The sequence below is a fragment of the Ptiloglossa arizonensis genome, chromosome 14 (genome assembly GCF_051014685.1).
Source record: "Ptiloglossa arizonensis isolate GNS036 chromosome 14, iyPtiAriz1_principal, whole genome shotgun sequence".
NCBI classification, from domain to species: domain Eukaryota; kingdom Metazoa; phylum Arthropoda; class Insecta; order Hymenoptera; family Colletidae; genus Ptiloglossa; species Ptiloglossa arizonensis.
The window spans coordinates 6784784-6808567 of NC_135061.1; the positions used below are offsets into that span (position 1 = coordinate 6784784).

General features: G+C 40.8%; 2 protein-coding genes across 4 annotated transcripts in view; both read left to right on the plus strand.

Annotated features, from left to right (window-relative positions):
• The window catches only part of LOC143154365 (apyrase), a 17629-nt gene extending 10743 nt beyond the window's left edge, over positions 1-6886 (plus strand). For 2 of the 3 annotated variants that reach the window (XM_076326464.1, XM_076326463.1), the window contains 10 exons: positions 1458-1683; positions 3740-3856; positions 3919-3999; positions 4415-4616; positions 4817-4922; positions 5009-5103; positions 5536-5690; positions 5853-6038; positions 6495-6589; positions 6645-6886. In XM_076326464.1, coding sequence (XP_076182579.1) covers positions 1458-1683; positions 3740-3856; positions 3919-3999; positions 4415-4616; positions 4817-4922; positions 5009-5103; positions 5536-5690; positions 5853-6038; positions 6495-6589; positions 6645-6885 — 1504 coding nt within the window. In that variant the 3' untranslated portion in view covers position 6886. The remainder of the gene's footprint in view (positions 1-1457; positions 1684-3739; positions 3857-3918; positions 4000-4414; positions 4617-4816; positions 4923-5008; positions 5104-5535; positions 5691-5852; positions 6039-6494; positions 6590-6644) is intronic. The other variant, XM_076326462.1, reaches the window with a different exon arrangement.
• Positions 6887-10643: 3757 nt separating this feature from the next.
• The window catches only part of LOC143154277 (uncharacterized), a 40048-nt gene continuing 26907 nt past the window's right edge, over positions 10644-23784 (plus strand). Inside the window, exon 1 of the mRNA XM_076326236.1 lies at positions 10644-10782. Coding sequence (XP_076182351.1) covers positions 10741-10782 — 42 coding nt within the window. The 5' untranslated portion in view covers positions 10644-10740. The remainder of the gene's footprint in view (positions 10783-23784) is intronic.

The following is a 23784-nucleotide window of genomic DNA, read 5'->3' on the forward strand; positions in this document are numbered from 1 at the left end:
AATCGCGAGCCTTACTATCCTCCAGTTCGATTGTTCAACATCTACTTCGACGCGTGTTATTCGAAAAATATTATTTTTCTATCTGTTTCTCACAGCTTCGAAGCTTTTCGTCGAAAAACAACGTCCCTTTCGAACGTTACGAAACAGATAGAAAGTTTCGTATCGCGTCGTGTATTGTTATCGGAATTTTCACAATAAATTCGGATAAAAATATCTAACACAAAATTCAGCGACACGTTCAATTTTTCCAAATCTTTTTACTTAGCACACTTTCATAATTACTGGAGTATATACGAGACTAGAAATGGAGTAGCAACAGGTGGTGGAATAGAGGATCTTAATAAGAATAAAAATTAGCGAAGTAGAAGCTTGGCTTCGACTGGTGCTGGATCGAATGAAAGACGAAGAAACTTTTACCGATAAAAAGACAACTGGAGACGTTTAAATTGATAATGACATTATTCGGAAATTGGTAATTTTACCGATCTTTAATTAATTAGAAGTCTTTAAATGTGTGGATGTTTCTACGGTCGTTTAGAGGTGAACCTTTTTCTTTGCATCAAGAAGCTGTATCTTTCATTTATTCTACGTAAAAAATATGCGTAACTTTTGTCCGAAACATTTCTCTGTAAAAATGTCCATTTTTCAAGATATTTAAAGAAACGTCTACAAAGTGATTACCTGCTAGATATTTCTCTCGATCTAATGCACGTATTTCGAATTTGTTTTCATTTTGCGGAAGTTCATTCATTTGTATGTAAACACAATTAACGATTGCTTGTATCTGATCGAAGAGCTAAAGATTAAAACGGAAGTGGTTCAAGAGATACTACATCGTTAGCCACATTAAGGCAGTCATTACGTTGTTACGAGTTAAATATGGAATACTTAACAGATGCAAAAAAAATTGACATAATTTTTGTTTACGATGAATCAAGATAAAATACTGACGAGCCTGTTAATTTATATGCTTCCATAAGATATCCTGGAAGCAGATGTCCATCACGTCGTTCATTGTATCGTATCGTTGAGTAATTTTCTCAAGATGGTAGTGTACGAACGAAAAGATGCACCCGGCGAAAAATAGTTGCGGACGAAAATTACGAGTTCGAAGTAGGTTGTAATTGCTCGGAATTCAAATACGAGTAATAAGTGTTTAGAGAATTTTAGAGCGTCGTGATTTCCACCCGTACGAAGTGTCCTTACGCTGAGAGAACTTCACGGAAATGATGTTAAAGAGAAAGTTTCACCGATCGGTTCGGAAAATATCGGGAAAATTTCGCGAATCGATTACCACCGATAGAAACGCGATGAGAACATTTCTACGCATTCTCCGATTGAAACGTCTCTCGTTAAAACTACGATACGTTTTCTCGAAGGTATAGAAAACGAGGGTACGGAAGCGGGCGTTGTTTCTCGATTGTCCGTTATTGAACGCAAGGAAAAATGTTTTTCAGGTTCGAGCAAACGGGACCGAAATCGAGCGCGTGTCAGAAGGAAAACGTAAAGGATTGCGTTGGCGGAGTCGCGCGGGTTTCCACCGCGGTCGATCAATTAATCAACGAGCGACCAAATCCAATTTTCCTGAATGCCGGCGACCATTTTCAGGGGACGCTCTGGTACAATGTTCATCGCTGGAACGTGACCGCAACGTTCATGAACATGCTGCCGCACGACGTTATGGTAAAACGATGAGAACGAGACCGTGAAAAAGAAAAGACGACGACGAAAGCGAAACACGGGGCGGATTCTTTCGCCTGTTCGCAACCCGCTTAATTGGGTCAAAGAGTTTAACGATCGATTATTCGAACGTGGTCTCGTTCCGTTACTTAACGAGACATCGCGCCGAGGTGATAAAATCGAACGGATCGGCCCGAATTTCGACGAACGATATAAAAATCCAAGAAGCCGGGTACCCGTTCACGATGATCGTGCAATCGGTTCTTGATCGAGTTACCGGCGATCTTCACCGAACGAGAATGCGTTGGCCGAAAACGATCGATGAAAATGGAATAATCGGGGAATAGCGACCATTTATGGAAAACGAGAAAACGTACTCGAAAAGATCTCGGGACCGAATCGTTATTGAGTTTCACCGTAAGCTCCGAAGTTATGCGAAACATTTTATACAGGAAAATCGTTATCCGAACGTTCAATCGTTAGACTCTGCTGTTCCGTACTGCTATTGCACATATTCGAACAGAATAATAGGTTGCTCTCTTTATCTTCTCTTTAGGCAGAGATAAATAAAATGTTTATTCGTAAAATAAACATTAGAATTTAAATCGTAGATGAAATATTCCACAACGAACAAATAAAAATTGAACTGTCGCAGCACGTTGGTTCTTTCGGTCATCCTTTCGTCGAAATGAAATTTTTCAAAGATAAAATACTCGCGTCGATGCTTCGAATATAAAAGACTCGATCGGTTAACGAAACGGTGTGTTATTATCTGAAAATTTCTTCGATCGAACGTTCATTTCTCACTATTAATTCGGATAACGAAGGTTCCGATGTATACCGTTACACATTCCAACGTTTTAGAAAGTTTACTCCAAAAATTAAAACAACTTTACATTTTTCTCTCGACGATATACCCGCCGCGTTTCTTAATTGCAGCCTGTACTAATTTTTTTATCCTTGCGATTACTTTTCCTATGATTTCCATAGTAATGTAATTTCACTCTTGTTGGAATATAATTGACCAGGATTTCACAATCCTAGCGAATTGAAAGAACAAAGCATCAGAACTTATTCGCACGTGTGTGTAAAACGTACCATAAAGATTTTGAATACAATGTTAATTAATTAACGTAATTAAATGGTTAAACTAATTCCCTTGCGGCGCAATTAACGTGAAACGTGTACGTATAATTGTATCGATTACCACACTAGGCAAAATTTTTAATCGAGGTTAAATATTAAAATTTTATTCTTAAAATAATCAATGTAGCCCCGGTGTTACAAATTCTACTCGAAACAACGAGAAATATATTTCGATTTGGTAGTTTTCGAATCAATTAATGGTACATCGAAAACAATTTTTTTTAGTATTAAGAATTTTCTCGCGTTACGTTTGTTTTTAACTAGAAAAAAAATAGTTTTCGATCATTTATCGTATTGCGTTGCAAAGATACACAAATTCCTACCAAACTATGAGAGAACCGATTACATATTTAGCGTCTATGAAACAGTGTTATAAATATACTAACGGCGTACGAAGTTGATTTTCATTCCTTGACATTTACATAACGTAGCTTATTTAGAAGTTGCGTTTCTTTGAAATGAAACTAGAAAATCATACAGCGAAGGATTAATACGTATTCTATTATTAATCCAATCTAAATTCAGTCGAGACAATTATTAACGATACAACGACAACAGGCCATTCTTAATTTTGTATCAAGTGATGTAATCGATCGTTTAAGAATTGTATTCACATACGTTTAAAATTAATTCTGTTTTTATCGATTCGTGGAACATTCGAGTAGATTTCAATTTATTATGTATTCATAATGCTTTCAAAGCGAATAATTATTACCGATTTGAATAACGATAATTAATTATATAATACATGTTTTCGAGATACAACGAGATTATTGAAATTCGTATACAAATGCGAATTCTCAGATTTTACAGATAATAAGTGATATCATCGGAGACAAATTATTCTCGTTTGAAATTTATTCGTAGGTAGAAATATTCCAAACGTTTCGTAATCACAGTTCATATTTTTCAGACAATCGGTAACCATGAATTCGACAACGGTATCGAGGGTATCGTCCCTTTTTTGAAAATGGTAAAGGCACCTGTGGTGGTGACCAATATAGATGCCAGTGAAGAACCAACGATGGAGGTCAGTCGATAGATTGAAATCTCGATCGAATCTATACTTAAAAACTTTTTATTCGTTTTCAGGGTCTCTATACGAACAGCACGATCTTGGTGAAAAATGGCGTCAAAATCGGAGTCATTGGTGTTATTATATCTACCACAAACGTTCGTATAAGTTCTTCTTCAATTTCCTCCTGATTGACTTAACTTTTTCACAAAATCGTGAAAGATATGTTCCGTACAGTATTTTATAAAGTATCATAATTTTTAAGAAACATTCGATTCGAATATTTAAATCTCCACGAATGCAATCGAGTGGAAGATCAAATAATACTTTGTATCTAAAAGTTGTGTAACGTTTGCTGAGTTATACCTCTGTTGCAGTTTCGATCAAAGTCACTGCGAATCTTTCGAGACATCTTCAATTAAATTTTTTGTCGAGATACGTTTCGATCGTCGATCGACTCGATTAAATTTTAAGAAGCTAGAAATAATCACACGATAACGAGAGACGATTACGGATATTGGAGATTTAAACGAACGACCTCGCGTTTCTTAATCGAAATTCACAAACTGTCAGACCATTTCCGTTACCGGCAAGTTGAAGTTCCTGGACGAGGTGGAAACGGTGAATGACGAGGCACAGAGACTGAAATCTCAGGGGGTCGACATTATCATTGTTTTGAGTCACTGTGGATTAGACTTGGACAGAGAAATGGCTTCGCGATGTCCTTTGATCGACTTGATCGTCGGGGGACATTCGCACACTTTTCTTTACTCGGGCAAGTATTTGAAAAGAAAACATTGAAATTGGAAAGATTGGAAAGAAATTAGAAATGTCAACTGAAACTCGATGAAAGTAATTCGGATAAAAATGGTATTCTTTTGGCTGTTGAAAAAATGGTACTCTTGATGTATATCGATGAGTATCGTTAATCAAATAGTATTGTTGAATATCACAATACTATTGTTGCTTCTTTAGGTGAACCTCCGTTCATCGACATTCCCGAAGACGAGTACCCAGTGGTGGTGGTTCAAGAAAACACCAACAGAACAGTTCTGATTGTTCAGGCAGCAGCGTTTACCAAGTTCGTAATTCCTTCTCGACAGATCTCTTTTAGTTTAAATTCCGTGTTTTTCTTCTCGAAAGTGAAGAAGTCCTTGTTTGTGGCAGGTATTTGGGAAACTTGACAGTCTGGTTCGACGAGGAGGGTGAAGTGGTTGATTGGGACGGAAATCCGATTCTTCTTGATTACTCCATCGAAGAGGGTGAGACCTTGAATATACTGTATCGTGTAAAGGTATTCGAACAAGCAGCTTTCCTTTTCGACGGATTTAGAGTAAGCGGATTGCTTTACGATACAAGAAAATAGAGTAATTCTTATTCTTAATTTAGGTACATATATATTTGCATATTTAACTGTGTCAATAATTGTTATTTATATACCGAGAGACTTAAAATCAAGTCAATTTCTGACAATCTCGGTTATTACTTTATTTGTCGACACCAGAAACAATTACGTCTTTTGTTTCATTAAACTGACGATAGTGCTTTAAACAAGAGACTCTCTAAACTTGTAACTACGGAAAGGAGAACGAGAAAACTGTTTGTTTCGTATTATTCTGTGTAAAATGATTAAAATGCATATTCTCTGTAGAAATTCGTGGTGTAGTAACGTTCAAAATTTAAATTTTTGACAGATCCAGAGATACTGAAAGCTTTGGAACCTTGGAAAATGTCCGTGGACGAAGCATCGAAGTCGATAGTCGGCCGATCGAAGGTTTATCTGGACAATAATTGTCGCAAAAGCGAATGCAATCTTGGGAATTTGATTACAGATGCGATGGTGGACACTGTGCGTAGTTGCTAATTTTTGAAAAACAAGTATCATTTTGTTCATATACATTGAATTTGGGTGAAAGTTTACTTATGAAATTCCTTTTATGTAGAATGAAGAAAGAAAGGCAATTTAGTGTTTACTAATTTCCTGATTAACTTTGCTTTTAAACGATTGCAGTACGTGGAACAGGCAGAGAATAGGACTTTCTGGACGTACGCTGCTGTTGCCTGCACGAATCCCGGAGGAATACGTTCTCCGATCGAATCCATGAACAATAACATCACTTTTGGTGATTTGATGATGAGTCAACCTTTTGAGAACACGTGGGACACTCTCGAATTAAACGGCAGTTGCATCGTGCAGGTAAATAATAAATAAATAAGTGGAACAAAAGTGAAATAGAAGAAAATTTTGAACAATCTTGAATCGACGTACAGTACTCAAAATAATCAAAATACCTCCGGTGGAACGACTAATAATAGGAACGACAAAATACTTTCAGGTTCTGTTCACCTCCTGTTGGAAACTGTCTTTCTTACCGACGTGTACTAACTGTTGCATTCTTTAAGGCTACTTTTCATTTTTTACTTAATGTTCGATAACTGCCTTTGAGATTTTGAAACTTTTAACTTGTCAAGTAGACGTGCAAGGGTTGAAAAAACACCCCTGGAATAATAAGTTAAACTCGGTATATAATATGCTGTTATTTGATATAGGTCGATTATTTTTTAATTAGATTAAAAAAACAATTCGATACTCTACTCACGTGACGAAGAAACAAGGACTTGAGCAACGATGCGAGACAATTTAATGTTTCAGATTCTAGAACTGAACGGAATATTAGCATGGTCGGGACTGAAAGTGACGTACAACCTCACTGGGAACATCAGAACCGTAATTGAAGCTAAAATAAGGTAACTTTGTCAGTTTTCTTTTTTTTCTTCTTTTATAATAATCGTACGTTTTAAGGTGTCGGGCCTGTGAAGTACCGGCGTTCGAAGAATTAAAGAACGACCAATGGTACAGAGTCGTGGTTCCATCTTTTCTGGTTTCCGCTGGTGACGGATTCTTCCCTTTCGTAACCTGTGCTATCAATCACAAAGTTGGGCACACGGATGCGGAACAATTAGCCAAATATATGAAGAAAATGAGTCCAATTATAGTTGGCTTGGATCGTCGAACGATATTTATAAACGAGAATAAAATATAGTTCAATTTGCTTTTTCCAGTCTTACGTTATTCATTATTTGGTATCGTGATTAAACACGATGTAGGGAACGCAATTTTAGCGAAATTTGCACGTTTTGTTTCTGTTGTAAGTCCACTTTAGAAGATAATGCAAATTAGGAATACTAAACAACAGAGAAGCGAAATGTTAAAGTTCCTATTAGAAATAAATCATTAATAAATTACTCGATTCAATGTTTCCCAGATTGAATAAAAGACTAATTGTAACACTCGCAAGAAAGACGACGCGATAAATTTTGTTCTATCGTCGAAACTGTTCCTTCGCGACATTGTAATTGTTTAAACAAATCGATATTTTGATCGAGTGACTAAATACGTACAATTCCACTTTTCGAAACGTACCAATATTTATCGAAACTTGCTCATTTTTACCTTTTCCATCGATGAATTAAGACGCTCGACAATTGTCTCGCAATTTCGATCGCCCGACTTTCATTTTCGACGCGCGTTGACAAAAACCCTCGGATCTGTAAATAATCGAGCATCCCTTCACATGTCGTACCTTTGAGACCTCTCGAATGAATAATGCAATCCTCGATAAGCGTACTACAAACTCGTAATACAGAGTTCCCGCGTACTCTCGCGCTTTAACGAACTTAAAACGCGTCTCGCGGCCGAGAAATTCGAAAATCCTTGGAGAACAATCGGGCCGTGCCTCTTTCTCGTCGAAGTATATAAAAAATCATAAAACGAAAGCAGCTCGTTAACGTCGGCTTGGAGGTTTCTGTTTCCGAAAAAGGGAAACGAAGGTGGAATAATTGCGCGGGTTTCGCGATCAATTTCGCGAGTACGCCGAGCGAGTCACTTGGCAAAAAGCTCTCGAGAAAGAAACGGCGCCGAAAATCTCGCGCGATATCGTCGTGAAAGCAGGAAACGCTCGCCGCTTATCTCGCGGTATCTTGACATCGCGGCAGGTGAAGCATTTAAATAATATATCGAACAGGTGAAATAGCAGCTGTTCGTCTGCATCGTTGCCCTCCGCCAGGACGCGTGAACCGCTTTGTAGTGCCGCGAGGACGTTCCTTTTTCAGCCAAAATTCGCGTTGCACAATATCCTCCTCGTCCGTGACACGGTGGTTCTCTCACTTCCACGTGGAACGTGGATCGACACCACGGTGTCACTTTCGAAGATAAATTGGAAATTCCAGGAGCCTTTCCTTCCGACGGTTCGCGAACGACGCTAGAAACTGATCAGAAGTTAAATATCGATCCGAGTGACTAGGAGGAATAGGTCCGGGTTGCGAGAACGAGGATTCGCGTCGAATCGAAAACAATTCGCTAGTTGTATCGACACTCGGCCAGGCCGGTCTCTCTCGAGAGAGGACAGATCGGAGGTTCCTTCATTTTTTCGCGTTGGTTCGCGAAGAACGCTGGAAACTGATCGGGAACAAATATTGATTCGAGTAACTAGGAGACGAAATAGCTTCGAGTTACCAGAACGAGGTTTCGTGTTCCGTGGAAACGATTCAGAAGTCGCTGGTAGACGACCAATAGGATCCGACAATGGCTCGAGTATCGCGCGTAATTTTCGCCAGGGAATCCCGTGTTTGGTTAGGTCTTTGCTTTGGCCCTTTGGATGCGCAGACACCGTGTAGAATGAAAATTAATAAAGTATACGGGAAGGAGCTTTTGTTACGAGCAGAGCGTGCAAACACTCTGAAACTTTATTGGACAACTTTACTTTCGTGTAAATCAACGCGGGGGACGTTTCGTCAATATGCAGAGTCTATCCCTAAAATGACCTTTATTTCCGATAAACATTGAATTTTCAAACTTCTGGGTACCCTTCGATCGGAAAGCATCTGTCGGTCGAACTTTGACCGTGTCTGCTTCGAAAGTTTCGATCACGTATCTTGGTATTGGTGAATGTTATCGAAAAATGGGACTGTGAGTTACGGTAATACAATAGCGCGCAATGCACCAAGATTGATATCGAGGACATCGTCTTGAGTCTTTAAACGAGTGAATCGTTCTAGGATCAGATATCACTCGGACGAACCTTGAAACATGTCCTATTTAAACTTTCAATTATGCCCACCTTCGAACATTCAATGTAGACACTTATCGATGAAGTAATTTTATTGTTCGCATTGTACACAAATATACTGTAACCCAGTATTTAAAAAAAGTAGCCTCCGATATTTTCTTGTAACCACACGTCGCGTAAAGATTTATAATACATTGCTCCGTTGTTGCATCGCGTTCTGTATATTTTACTCTGTAAGAAGTAGAAGCGAGTACAGTTACATCTTTTCGAATTTTACAAGGGAATGACCAACGTCTCGCTTCCATCGAATCTTCTCGATTTAATTGGTAGCCGAATTGTATGGTAAAATAGTTCGAATTGGTAGAAATGTTGAAAAATGTTCGCGCGGTTGAAACGTCGAAGGTGAAACGAGCTCTAATCGGCATTCGATCGCGAGACGATTCGCACAGGGTTCGGGGGTACCTCTGGCTGTACGCGTTCACTGTCCGGTCTCTGGTCGGTGTATCGAATGACACGGCGCTATGACCCGTATACGGGCCATGGGCAGTGAACGCGTTGAAACGCGTTGAATCGCGAGATCGAACTCGTCCCAGAATCCGGCTGTCCACCGAGTCGATCCTCGCGAAACTCGATGTTCCGAAGCAGCACCCTTCTTCGAGGAGCCGGTCCCACGATCCGGCGCGTATTCGCGAATAATGGGAGCTCGGAGGGACCGGAATCCGCCATCCGGCGTTTTGAACTCCGCGGTCTTCCGATCGACGAGGTCTCCGTCCGAGCCGTGCGTGGAAGAAGCGTCCGTGGGCAAAGTCTGCGGGAAACTCCAGCGCGGAGGGACGTGGTGGGGCGTCCGCGAAGAAAGGAGGAGAAAGAACGCGCAGCCTAGAGAGGGGAAACGGCAGGAAAATGCAGGCTAGAGAGGGAGAGGGGGAGGGCCACCGTGGAAGGAACGAGACAGGAGAACGGTCACGGATAGAGGAGCGACGAAGAGGGTCGCGCGCTCAATTCGCGCAGGGGAACGCGGAGGGCGAAAGAGAGAGGAAATGGTGTCATGGAGGGAGTCGGAGTGGTAGGTGGGCAGACAGGGTAGGGAGGAAAGGCAGCTGCGAGCAGTCGGTGCAAGGGAGAGACCGCGCGAGGGTAGAAGAAGACGGGAGCAGTGTCATGGAGGCAGGTCTGGCCTGCTGGCTGGCTGGCTGGCTGGCTGGCTGGCTGTCTGTCGACCTGCTCCCTGGCTTACCTGACAGCGCTCGCCAGTGTTTCCAAAGCCGCGTACACCGATGGGTCGCCTCGCGATCCTCTCGTGAGCCCGTAGAGCTCGCCACGCTCGGATGCCACGCACGTCGTTCCCTCTTCGTTAGCGTATACCAACTCGAGTCGATCGGAACCGAATCGCGGGATATCGCGGGATATCGCGGGATATCGCGGGATATCGGTGGCCCTGTGTCGCCGGAGAACGGCTCTCCGTTGGGAAACGGGTGAACCGGCCGCACACACGGAGAGGGAGGGAAGTGACACGTTGCGATACGATCGATCCAACGGCGAACCTTACGCGCGTTCAAACGAACAGCCTCCTCGAAAACGATCGGGGAACAATGTGTTCGTGACAGGGAACACCAGCTCCCCGGGTGTTGCACGGTGCCGATCCACCTTCTTACCCGCAAGGGAACTTGCTCGCCTATCCCCGGCCTCGTGGAGTTACGTTCGCGCGGACCTGGTCACCGACCAGAGAACGAACAACACAGTGAAAGATACACCGAACAACCGGAGAACGAAACGGATAAAACGTGGGCGTTGAGTGATTGTTGTCGGTGCTAGTTTCCATCGAGAGTCATGAGAGATACCAGCGATATGATGGAGGACGCCCTGTCCGAGGTATGTAATAGCCGATTAATCGGCCTCGTTTCGTTTCCCTCGTGCTCACGGGCTGCCGGTGTTCCGATCGCCGCGAGACTCGTTTAAAATCACGGGACCGTTTCGGTCTTCGGTCCTCGGTCCTCGGTTCGAGTTCCTGGTTATTTCTCTCCCCGTTTACGCGGCTGTGAAACGATCTCGCCTCGGTGTCCCGCGTAATGCTCATCCGAAACGCGGCGAGTACCGAATGACCCGGTTCAGGAGGAATCGGCCAGATTACGGGACACTTGCACCGTACCGTCGACCCGACTTCGCGATTTAGAAACACACTGTACAGCGTACGGTGGCCCGTTTATGGAGGTCCCGTCGTGGAAACGCGCTACGGTTCGCTCTACGTCCTTCGCGAGTTTCTACTCCCGATTCTTCTCGCGATATCCGTAACGTTATTTCGAACACGTTTCGCGTTGCAACCACGTTGATTATTTATACCACGGACGAGAAGAAAGATTCGACGGTATTTATTACTTTCCAGAGCTTCCCGGCCAAGAAACGAACATTACTCGCGCTGGTCTACTCGTGCTTCCAGTCGTATCTACGCATCTTGATACCTTTCGGTTCTCGCACACTGGACTCGCACATATTGCACCGTTCATTTTTTTTTCTTACCAATTGCTTTCAACCGGCTCATTAATATACAGTCCGTTCTTTTCATTTCGTTACAGTTCTTGGTTCAAATGTTACCGGACTGCGTCTCAATCCTCGACTCGGTACTTTTCTTTCCTATTTTTTTTTCTTTTCTTTTCTTGTCTATCGCTTTCGGTCGGTCGATTGATACACAGGCTGTTCTTTTTGGTCGGTTACAGTCCTTGGTTAACACCGACTATTCCGGCTATTATTCTTTCCACGTTCGTCAAGATATTCCAGAGTTAAATCGCGTCCAATGTATTTATTCGTTATTATTCGAACCTTTCTCTCTTATTACATCGCACTTGCACTGGTACCTCTTTATCTCCGAGCGTTAATTTACTCGAAACATCACCGTTTTCATTCTGCAATTGGTCTTATTCTTATCTCGCTGCGCTCGTTTCCCGTATTTTATCAATGTTCTTTTATCCTCTTCTCCAGTCTCGAAGCTCTTCTTCCTGCTCTTCTTCTCGTCGTTTCTCTCTTTGTTTCGTCTAACACCGCATACCCAGGTGTACATTTATCCAGTCCTGTACCACAATTTAATACATTCGATCTATACTTCTTTCAGTTCTGTTCTTTCTTTCCATTCGTGGATCTTATCTTGTATAACGTAGCGCTCCTCTGTTCCCTGTAGTACGTTTTGGAAGTAATTTTCCGCGGAGAAGCGAAACGCTTAAGATTTACCCGATTACTCGGTCCAGATTACAGTATTTCGCTCGCCTTTGCCGGAACAATCTTCGACTCTCTTAACGCGTTAACAATGGGATTCTAGGTCCGATTACTCAGAAGGAGAACTCGCACCTCCGAGGTCGTCAATTTTTTTCAAACTTTTTCTGACGATTCTACAGGAAAAATAAGTCGAAACGAGCTTCCTTGCCGTTGCTCGTTATTTGCAAAGCTATTTAACATTTCATTTGCCAAATTTCCTTTTACACGTATTTTTAAAATTGATAAAATCGATTCGTATCCAAATTTCTGAAGTATCGCGAGAGACAACATTTCTTTTCCTTCACTTTTATTAATTTCTTCTTTATTTTCGTATATTCTTTTATTTCTATATTCTCTTTTTATTCTGTTTGTTTGTTTTTTATCTATTTTTCTTTTACAACGCCTCGGATGTAACGCAACGTAAGAACGTGAAAAACATGTGCATTTTCGGCAACGTGAACATTTGATAAATGCTAACGCGTGACATGCATATTTCGCTTTTCGCTTTGTTCGAATACGAATAGCTTCCGTTGCAACTGTAACAATGCTTTTGAGAAACTACACGCGAGACTGAATGAAAAAAATGAAATGTTAAATACCTTTATAAATAACGAACAATGTCGAGAGAACTCGGACGCGTCTACTTATTTCTTTCTCTAGAATTACCGGAAAATGTTTGAAAAAAATTAAATACCCCACGGGTGCGACCTCTTCTTATTAAACCCCGTGGAAATTTTTCTTTCGCGCGGTATTCTTCATGATAATTCGCTCGAAATTGTTTGAACTTTTCCGAAGGAAAAATGCACATTCAGCGGTACATTTTCGTAAAAAGATGGGGAAAAAGTGACACCTGCACTGTCACTTGCGACAAACGACTGTATCGGGATTTCACTCGGTGGCGATTGTCGGTTGATCGTGTTATTTTGAATTCGATGCACTTTCGCGTTGCACGGGGTATTAAATTTTGCACGTATGCGCCGGATCATGAATCCGGGAGGCATTATCGGTTATGTTCTTCCGTGTCTACGTACATTTGCATTCGTTTTACGCTCAGCCACGCTCGCCCGTTTCTACAGCTTCCTTTATGCGCGCGTTTTATTGGACGCTTCTGCACCGACTTTCTGTCCAACGGAATAGAATTTCGATCTCAATTTTCCTCGATTACTTTGCGGGAGATGGGTGTAATTTTTACGATGTTCCTACCTTGAAATATCTGTGAAATTTGTCACGCTGCTGAACGAAAGATAAGAAATGCATCTAGAAAAATACACACCTTGAATTCTTGTAATGTCACTGTCGCGAACAAGATAAGAGGAACATCGGAACCGACGATCAATTAATAAGAGTTCAACTTTGCCAGTAATATCCCTTTTTCTCTCAGAGCCTGTCCGCTCGGAGTTTACATTCGAACAAAGTTTCAACGTTGTAATAAATAACTTTTCTTTTTCCTATGAAACCTGTCCGCTGAAGATCCGTCGTCAATTAAAATAGCTTCAACGTTGCAACAAATAACTTTCCTTTTCTTCGCGAAACCAGTTTGCTACAATACATTCTCATGGTTCAATTTCTCCGAACGCTCATCATCTCTCTAAACGGTAAACAATTTGTACGAGATTTATCCACTCTGTTGGAATTCTCTTACGTGCAAGTACATTTAGTCGTTTTGAATATAATAATCGTGGACGTAACAATTTCAATTCCGGATAAATATTCCTTTAAAAAAAAGGTGACGAAATTTTCTATAATATTTTTGCATACAGAGATATTCGAACGATAGTGAATTTTAATTTTATCCAACGTACATACTATGTATTAATTCTTCGATCGATCAATGTTGCAATATTATTTGAAATGGAGTAAAATCTATTTAAAGATTGTTAATCGAAGCACAAATGATACAAATTGCGATCATAATTTATTACACTATCTCTATTACTGCAATAAGTGGTTGCTGCAAGACTCATTAGTAAGGCTGATTCGGAAAAAAATTATCTACCTATCTATCTAGGAACGAGGTTTTTTTTAAAAAATACGGTGATTGTAATGTTATTTCTTAATTTAAGATTTCTCGCGTTGGCATTTAATTCTTGATTAAAACTTTCTAACAAACACCGGTAGATTTCTAACAAGCTGTTATTTCTTTTGATAGAAATCAATCGCAACATCTACTCTCTTCTAAGATAGCATGTGATAGATTTATCAACGAGTGCAACTGCAACTTAAGACGAAGTACTAATAATTTTGTACACAGTATCTACTAAATTAATGGTTCCCCTTCTTATAACGAGATATGGAGTCTCGATGTACACGTACAGGGGGATCGATGTTACCTGTTACGAAAGTTAATATTATTTTTCTTTCTTTTGGAAACAATGCATCAGAGTTAGCGACAAAATTCTTGTTCGATTTTATAAGATTCTCAGGGAGCTAGAAATATTCTTTTCTACCAAGTACGATTTAGCAGATATAACGTTAGATAACTTTTAAGGGGTACGTACGAACGCATTAGTTATGACGCTTTCCGTAATTAAATTTTAGTTTATTAATGTCGAAAATGTTTTCGCGAACAAACTTAACGACACTCGGGGAACGACAGAGACGCAAGAACGCGTTCTCTCTTGTTGCGGTAGCTACCGGCATTATTTTATCTTTAATAAAGTTCCATAAGTCTCCGGGTGTGAGATCTTCTGAGAAAGCTTGTCGGTATAAAGCATAATTATCGTTGCATCTCTTACGTTAACCGTGGTGGAGAAAAACGTTTGAAATAAATGTTATTTATATTTAGACGCGCTACCAGGGAATGTAAAGATTTATGTATCCATTCTATTTAAAAATATGAAGGGCGATGTCCCCCTGTCCTCCTGGGATGTCTAGTTGCGATGATTCATCGTTACATAAACGGTCCCCGAGAACCCTACGAAACCGAGAAAAAATTTCGTCGCTAACCCTGAATAATATAACACAGCTCTGTAAGGTACCATCCCGACGCGAAGTAATTGCATTAATTCGCTTTAAAATTTTTCGCGACCTACAATACACCGTAAAATTATTTTTCAATTGGAGATTCCCTGTTCGCAGCTCGTCGAGCTTCTCCGAGTTCCTTTCGATTACGTCGAATGGAAGAATTCTCATTACATCTATTTGCTCGTTTATTAACATTAAGATTAACAAACTGTTCGTCGTACACGTGCACGCATTACTTCTCGCAATCACCGACTATCAGTCGTATAAGTTGAGCGATTACGAAGTTAGGTATAAATTATGTTATAGATTTAAGTCGGCAATAGTGTACGGTATATGGGAGGTTGATCGAGTGCTTAACAGTTGAGCGATTATAAAGTTAGGTATAAATCTATAATCTAATTTATATCTAACCTTATAATCGCTCAACTTTGAGCACTCGCTGAACCTCGCGTATTTCGTACACTATTGCCAACTAAAATCTACAACTTTCCATCCAACGTTCGTATCCTCGTTTATAATAGGTTGAATAAAAACAACCTCGCGGAAAACGCTCGAGCACAATGGACCAAAGCCTCTACAGAATTTGTTTCCGGGACGGGATGAAAAAGTTACAAGAAAAAGGTTACCGATAAAAATCCGTGCTGGTTGCAACGTTAATTGGATTTCTCGGAGTTTCCATTCGGGAAACGTGTAGGTCCTTCGGGGTCGTGGTTCTCGATTGTGGTTCGCGTCAAGGGAACAAAATGTGTTTGTTATGTCTATAAATAGAATGTTGCCGTTTAGCGGGTAATGCTGGAGCATCGATCGCGGTGCAGAGGAAATGTCGGCCGGCGTATCGGGCTTGCTTGCCGCTAATTAAAACGTTGATGGTACCCGGCGCGTACCAATTAAAGCCGATGCGTTCGCGGCGAGTGTATTAACAGTAATTTCGTGCGTTTAATAATCGTTGCGCCGCGAGAACTGCGCTACGAGTTTCCACGAAACGAAAACGATATCGGCCGAGTCTCGAACCTTCGAACCGACTTCTATTACGATGAACCCCGTTAATGGTGGGGAGTACTCCGATCTGGACCAATCTCTCGAAACTATGATCCCAGTGACGCGTTACGTGGTTCCGTCAGTTGCTTCGAACCGATGCGACCCGGGCACAGATGGGTGGAATTTTAACCCAGCTATTGTATATTTTATCCGAATATTGTGCTATTATTCTTTATTTGTAACGTTTGTTCATCACGGGGGAGAATTTGATTGTGTAACACAGATTGGAATTTTTATTGAACGCGTCGAAAGTTATTTATCCTTTATTTGAACAAGAATTTTGTCCGTCTTTAGACTTGGAATTATTTCGTCTAGTTTTCTGAACAATTTCCGCTTCAACATTATCGGTTTCTTTTTTTTTACGTTGGTCTATAGGAAACTGGACAACCGAGGACGTTGGATTCACAATTGGAGCAAATTTTATCCCCGAACCGATGTAACTGGAAGAAATACCCATTTAGATACGATCCTGTTAAAAAACACGTGCACGTTACAAAGCAATCCTGTTTTCGTAATCGTCGAAATGTTGCCAAGGTGTTCTAATACGTGTTTTTCGATAAAAAAGATATTTAAGTAATATTTCTCGATTGCTTTCCCCTTTTGTAGGTCGGTGAGAATAAATGGCGATTCACCGGAACTCGTAGAACGCGAATCCCGGTGTTAAATAAATCTTCGATTCGGACGGTTCCACTAACGTAGAAGGGAAACCACGATTCTCGGCGTCTGTTATTTCTGCTGTAACTCTGTTGAACGTTGGCAATTATTACCGAAGAAATACTGTTCTCTGACGTAACGACCTATGGGAATTATGCAAGCCCTCCTCCGATGACAAACTTCGAAAACGCTGTTTCACTGGCTCAATTAGCAATTCAATTAGCATGCCGTGGGGCGCTCTATGATTTCGTCGATCCTCGGAAAAACGTGGAACGTTGATGCGAATTCGTAACAGAAATCAGTTTTGCATAACGTCGTCGTCACGCTTCTATTTCCAACTATATGACTAGCGAAAATCGTAGGATAGTAGTTAGCGTATAAATTATCGTATTATCGTTTTTGTTTTTTCAAATTATTGTACACGTTTATCTTGGCAACACTTTCGATACGATGCTTTGGTATCTCATTTATTTTTCTCAAAGAACAGTACTCGCGAAACGGGATCTCGATTCGAAACAGTAATCTCCACCCACCCCGCTTTCGAGCGACGCGAGAATTATTTTATCGTGTAAACTCATTTTTCCTTTACCATTAAACTTCCTAAGCCTTTTGCAATTATCGAAATATTGTTATCAATTAACGCGTTAATCGACATTTTGTTAATATTTCAAATTTTATTTTTAATATCTAGAGAACTTTGAGACGTCAAATTTGACATTTAAATACAGAGTGACTTTTTCCAAGACGATTTCTTTACGAGAGTTTACGATTTATTATTAGGTAGTTTTTTGTACGGTACTTTATATTTTTTCAATATTCTTGCACGGCATAAAAAACAAATCGAACGACTTTATAAGTCATATTCCGATCGTTTGATCTCCGGAAGTATATATTAATACATCCCAACGTTACGAAACGTGTATTGCTCGATGATTTCGTACCGAAAAGTTTGTTTAATCATAGGTTCTCGTTTCGAACGAATATGCTGTTTCTTCTTCGTTATTTCTACGCTAGTCGAAACTTAAGTGTTGTGAAAATGCGTTACACCGTGCAGGAGAAAATTGATATGACTTTCATTTATGGTGAAAGCCAACAACGATCGAGACGAGTGATGCGTATGTACAGTGATAGATTTCCATCTCGTATTTGTCCCTCGTTACACGCATTTTCTGTCGCGATAAAACAGTTTAAGCAAACCGGTACCGTGGACGCTAAAGAACATAAGCGACAAAGAACCGTGATGCACGAAGTAAATGCAGTTAATGTTTTAAGTGCAGTGTCTTACGACCCGCATACAAGTACTCGATAACTCGAGCGAGAGAGCGGTACTAGTAAAACAAGTATTTCGCGAACAGTTTATCGAGAGAAAATCCATCCGTACCATTTAAGCTTGGATCAATTTTCTTTTTTTTTATCAATGAACAAACATCGATTAGAATTAGACGATGCTTTCTCTTCTAAAGTTCTTCTTAAGAATTAAGTTTCTTTTGCTCAAAGATTTGTAAAGTTCTTCGATTTGTCTTTTTCAATGCTCTGCAAGAATATCGAGAAAAATTCTAGTAAAAAAATGATCCTGGGAAATGAATAATGCTACGCGTAAAAGTTTTTTTATAGACCCATAAATAACAGAGATATTTAAGTGCTTCCACTTAAATGACCGACCCTGTACAGTAGATATCTACCTATCGCCCTTGCTAGAATTAAGTCGATATCTGCAGTAGTTTTTTTACAGCCCCTTGAAGTCGAAGAGAGCCCCTGTGTGAAAAAATCAATGTCTAGCCTTCAGGGAGCCGCCATTTTGTCAAATTATACGTGTTATTCTACCACGGGCGGTAACTACACTCGTATAGATTCAAATTATCGTAAATAAATTCTGTCCACGATAAATTGAACAACCACCGCGATCGTGGCAGCCGCAAAGACTAGTTTCTTGTATACGATCTAGAAAACAATCGATAATTTTTCTACACTGTCCTTAAACACGAATGTACGCGTGTACGAAAAATCAAACTGTAATTCGTTGGAAAAATGGCGCCTCGAATGAAAATACCGTCTTAAAGCTTTCCTTCGTCGAATAAGTCTCCGTTCCCAATCTCCTCGAGGACCATTCGCGACGAGTAAAATAGCAAGATGATATTCTTTCTTGCGTTCGTTGTTTCTCCATTCGGCAATTTCCAAGCAGATGCTTTTTGTCCGCAATTTCCCCGTATCGGGCCGCGTCAAAGGGGGAGGAAAAACATTTTCCAGCCCGGGCCGGTGGTTTTCAGCGTTCCAGAGCCCCGCGGGATGAGTTGCAATTACATAATTCACCGTCGCATCAGGATCTTGATAAAATACAAAGTGCGATTACACACCGGCTGCCGCATAAGTTCCTGCCGGCAGATATTACTTTCCGCGGTGTATTCTCTTCTTTGAACTTCTCCCTTCTGGCGAGATATACACTGTGAGACCATTTAAATGGTAACGCCCAAGTATCTCTGTTCTTTGCTGAACCTAGAGGAGAAATTGGTACGAACAACGTAACACTGGTCGAAACAACGCAACGATGTAAATAATATACGAAATGTATAACATACGAAAGTGTATCGACGTTTCGATTTTATTTTTCCAAAATGTTCTCGAAACAAGCGATTAAATTTCAGGAGCGTAGTTTAGTCGTTATACCGATAAAAAAAAAATTCGTACGTATACAGGCTCGTAAATAATTTGTTTCCGAGTTGCAATTTATCGAAGTTTCGTATCAGAGGTTGTGTTTCGCGTGGAATGTAAAGTATGCAAACCTGACTCTCGTCCGCTCGAATACTATAGCGTAACATGGTTTGCGCTAAAGAAATTGATCTACGTAAAAGTATACGATATTATAAAAAAGGAAGATTTACTCGAGTGCTCGGATTGGTTAAGCAACATTCTCGGAAGATTCGAGATCAAAAACGTTTGGAAACAAATGTTCTCTCCAGAAAAATAATTTACTTCGATATTTACAAGTAGAACGATACTTGAAATATTTCGCAAGCAGAAAGATACGTTTACTTATTTATTCAATTTTATCGTTCGTGCTCTTTTTAATTTCGTCCCGGGGAGTTTTTTCATAGACTCGTAAAGAACCGGGAACATTCAGATGTATTCGTTTAAATGGTCTACCCTGTACGCACGAGAGAGTCGATCCCCAGCTAGATTGCGGTTTTCCACGTAGTTGAAACTTTAATCGGAGTCACAATGCTTCCTCGTGGAGATCGATTCGAATTTTGTGCCAACGCCCCCTCCGCCCATCCTACTCCCTCCCTTTGTCCCTTTTGTACACGGTTCTCCGTCGATTGGAGCGACGAAACTGTCTAAATGTGCCCACGTATGGCAATAATGTTTATTTACGAGCACGCGGAACTGTACCGACGGCGATATTTTTCCCTGTCGCGACGGAAATGCAGCTGCCGTGGAAATTGATTTCGTTGAAAGCTTCGCTTACTTCTCGATGCGACAGTTATGCTCTATCCGATCGCGTTTCGCGTTCACTGCTCTCTATACTTTGAGTACACATGTTAATCATAGAGGAACATTGTATTCCTGGCAGATAACTCCGACATCGGTGATTTGACAAAAGCGTCGATAGTGTAACGTTTCTGTTACCGCTGTACAACTTTTACGTTTCAACTGAAAAGTTCGCGAGCGATTTTTCGGAAAGTTGCAAAAGATTTCTAAAAATCTACGACGATGTACAGTCCAAATTTTTTGCGGTTCACTCTCTTGCCAATAGGGAGGGAATGTGTCGTAATCGAGAAAAATGTTGAAAACAATTCTGTGGCAGAGAAACACCTTTCGAGACGTTCCATTCGCAATGTGCAATTTCTGTCAAGTTTCCTCTTAGCAGACAAATGGCCGCTGGATTGAAAATTTGCAACCGATCCCACGAATCGTCCGAATTTGTACTTTGTAAAAGTTCGTCGGTCTTCCCCTCGATATTCCGCTCTCTTTGGAATCCTTATCAGTTCCCTTGGTTCGCATTCCGCCGATGTGGAATCTAAATTTTAAATGGAATCTTATTTCACGAGCGAAAACTTTCTGCTTCTTTTCGCGCAGCCAGGCTCCCTTTGAACTTTGTTCCTCTTTCCGCCACGAAATTGTTCCGTGAATTCATCAGACGCGAAGCTACGATTTCCCCTTGGCAACATTTCATTCCATTTATTCTCGCTTAGACGCGGTCTGATTCAAAGGAGGCGTCAGAAAATGTTCAGCCGCGAAATAAAGTGAAACTTTTTATTAATTTTGAGCAGTGGAACGTGTCTGCACATTTCACGAATTACTCTGTATTCCGATAGAAGTATGTAAATGGAACTGAAAGTTTTTCATTCCGTCTGTCGCGAGACGACGTTTTCTCACTTCGCGATACACAAACGCGTCTGCATCTTTTCAATTGCCTGAACGATTAAATGAAAATAAACGAAATTAAAGTATCGGACAAAATTTCAATTTATTTCGTCCCGTTTCCTTATTTTCGGCTGTAAAATACGCCCGAAACTACCCAGGCACACTTTATCGATCAGCTTGTATTTCACTGGAATTGATCTTAAATGTCACCGAAGAGAGAATACAAATTTATTGCAATTTAACTTCTCGTCTTAAGAGATGCTTTGCGAATTTTACGTTCAAACAGTTGAGACGCCCTTCTATTTCAAAGGAAAAATCGACCACGAAAATTGCAATACGTTGCATTTTGTTCTCTGGATTGAGGACTTGGATCAGGGTGTGTAAATTGTTTGCAATATTTTCTTAAACGTCCCGTGTCGAAAATTGTCCACGATAATAGGAATTTATTGGATCTCGTTTCTTTGTTTCGCGATATATATATATAAATACACTTAAAAATTATGCGATGCAACTTTCGAATCGTCTTGCGAAGTAATCGTCGATCGAAGTAAACGAAATTAGTAAATGGAAAAGGTAGCAAAGAAAAATTGAATTTTGTCGGTCTCGTTACCTCGAGTTCGTTCGAAAAATATGACTGTAATTTGTATACCCTGCGTCCTTTGGGCCCGCTCTGTATTTTAATCGAGGTAACTGGAATTAACAAGTTGTCACGGAAAGTTACAATTTATTGGGTCACGTTTCCTCTTCTTTAGGTGTAGAACACGCCTGCATATGTTGTGGCACACTTTTTTCAATAACCCTGCATTTAAGTGTAACCGATACTAACAGTCACCGAGGAGAGAATTCAAATTTATCGCGTCTCGACTTCTCGCCTCGAGATATAGTATACAATACACCTGCAAACATTTACAAGGTATATTTTCAACCCGTATTTAAAAAAAGAAGCGACCGGAACGAAAACTTGCCCGAGATGTTTTCAATTTATCGGCTCCCGTTTTCGAGTGTATCGTACGCAGCGAAAAATTCAACGATACATTTTTCACAGCCTCCCGTGTCCGTCAATAGCGATAACGTGGAATTAACACGTTGTCACAGAATGTAGCAATTTATCGGGTTAAGTTTCTTTCCTCGTCTTCGATCGTGGAACATGCCCCGTGTAACGTATACGTTGTGGCACACTTTTTTAAATCGCTCTATATTTAAGCAGAGGTACGGATCTTAAAAGTCATCGGGGAGAAAATTCAAATTTATCGCGAGTGGACGTCCCGGCCCGATGTATACAATACACCTGCAAATTTTACGACACGTCGTTTCAATCGGCCTGTAGTTAACCGGGATTAAATGGAATTAAAATCCACACGGTGGAAATTCCCGGTTTATTACGCTTTTCTCCGCTTGACGCGTTTCGGATGCAAAGTACACTTGTAAAATTTCGCGACGATCATTTTTAATCCGGCCTGTATAAACCTGCTATTTACCGAACTTCTCCTCTTTCTCCTCTCTTCGTTCTCTATTCGCTCTCTTAACACCGAGGGGGCATTATTCGAGATACAGTGGCGATTCTGTTAAACGTCCCGTTTTATCGGTTCACGGTGTAAAATCGATTTACAGCATGCAAAACACGAACGGCCCGTATCGGTATCATATTTACGATACATCGATATATCGTTTACGAGGCAAACTTGACGTTTCGTTGGTCTTTTTACGGCACCTTGCGCATCCGGCCCGCGTAAGAGTATCGATATTCGATATCGCTACCTGCCGATAACTGCGTTTCAATAAAACGAGCAGTGCATAAAAATGTTGTAAGCGAATTACGACTCGGTACCGAACCTTTAGTCCCGTCGATTAGTCGATTATCGTTCTTCGGTGCACACATTGCCCACTTTTTCTTATATTACGCTTTACGACCGCGTACACGCGACAGCTTTGTAATATAACGGTCATTTTTATCCAGTGTTCTCCCTCCGTTAATTACAAGTTACCAGTTTACCTAAGAGTTTGTTACCAGATAGAAATCACCATCCTCGACGATTAATTGTAATTTTCATTTATTTTCAAAGATTATCTACCGCCAGTCAACGACGTTCAATCCCCCGTAATCTGAACGTGTACTTTCCACTCCCGTGTGTGCAATCTTTTCGCACGTGTTTCACCACATTTTCCATAATTTTTATTTTATCGCGGAAATTGTAATAGCTCCGCTGGCGGGCGCTGCGATTACATCCAATTTTTCCTCGTTGATCATCGTGCGCGCCCCGGTGATCGAAAACGCGTACGAATCCTTTAAACGATTTTACGATACAGGAGCGCGGAGACGTCCGCGAATCGATAACGCTTCGTTAAAAGTAAAATTCAACGAGATCTCGAGACAAGCTACGAATCTTTAGTCGCGTCGATGTTAACCGACGATTAAATCTCGAGCGCGTGTCGTCGCGCGTATTTTAACCCCCTTGTGTTATTACTCGGCCGGACTACTCGTTTAAATTCAACGATTCATCGTGAACGGTTATTTCTGTAGTCTTGTCTCTTTAATAACCGTGGGCGGGCGAGAGCACGGATACATTTAAATTCGATAATTCGACAAGAGGAAATTCAGTGGCCGTCGAT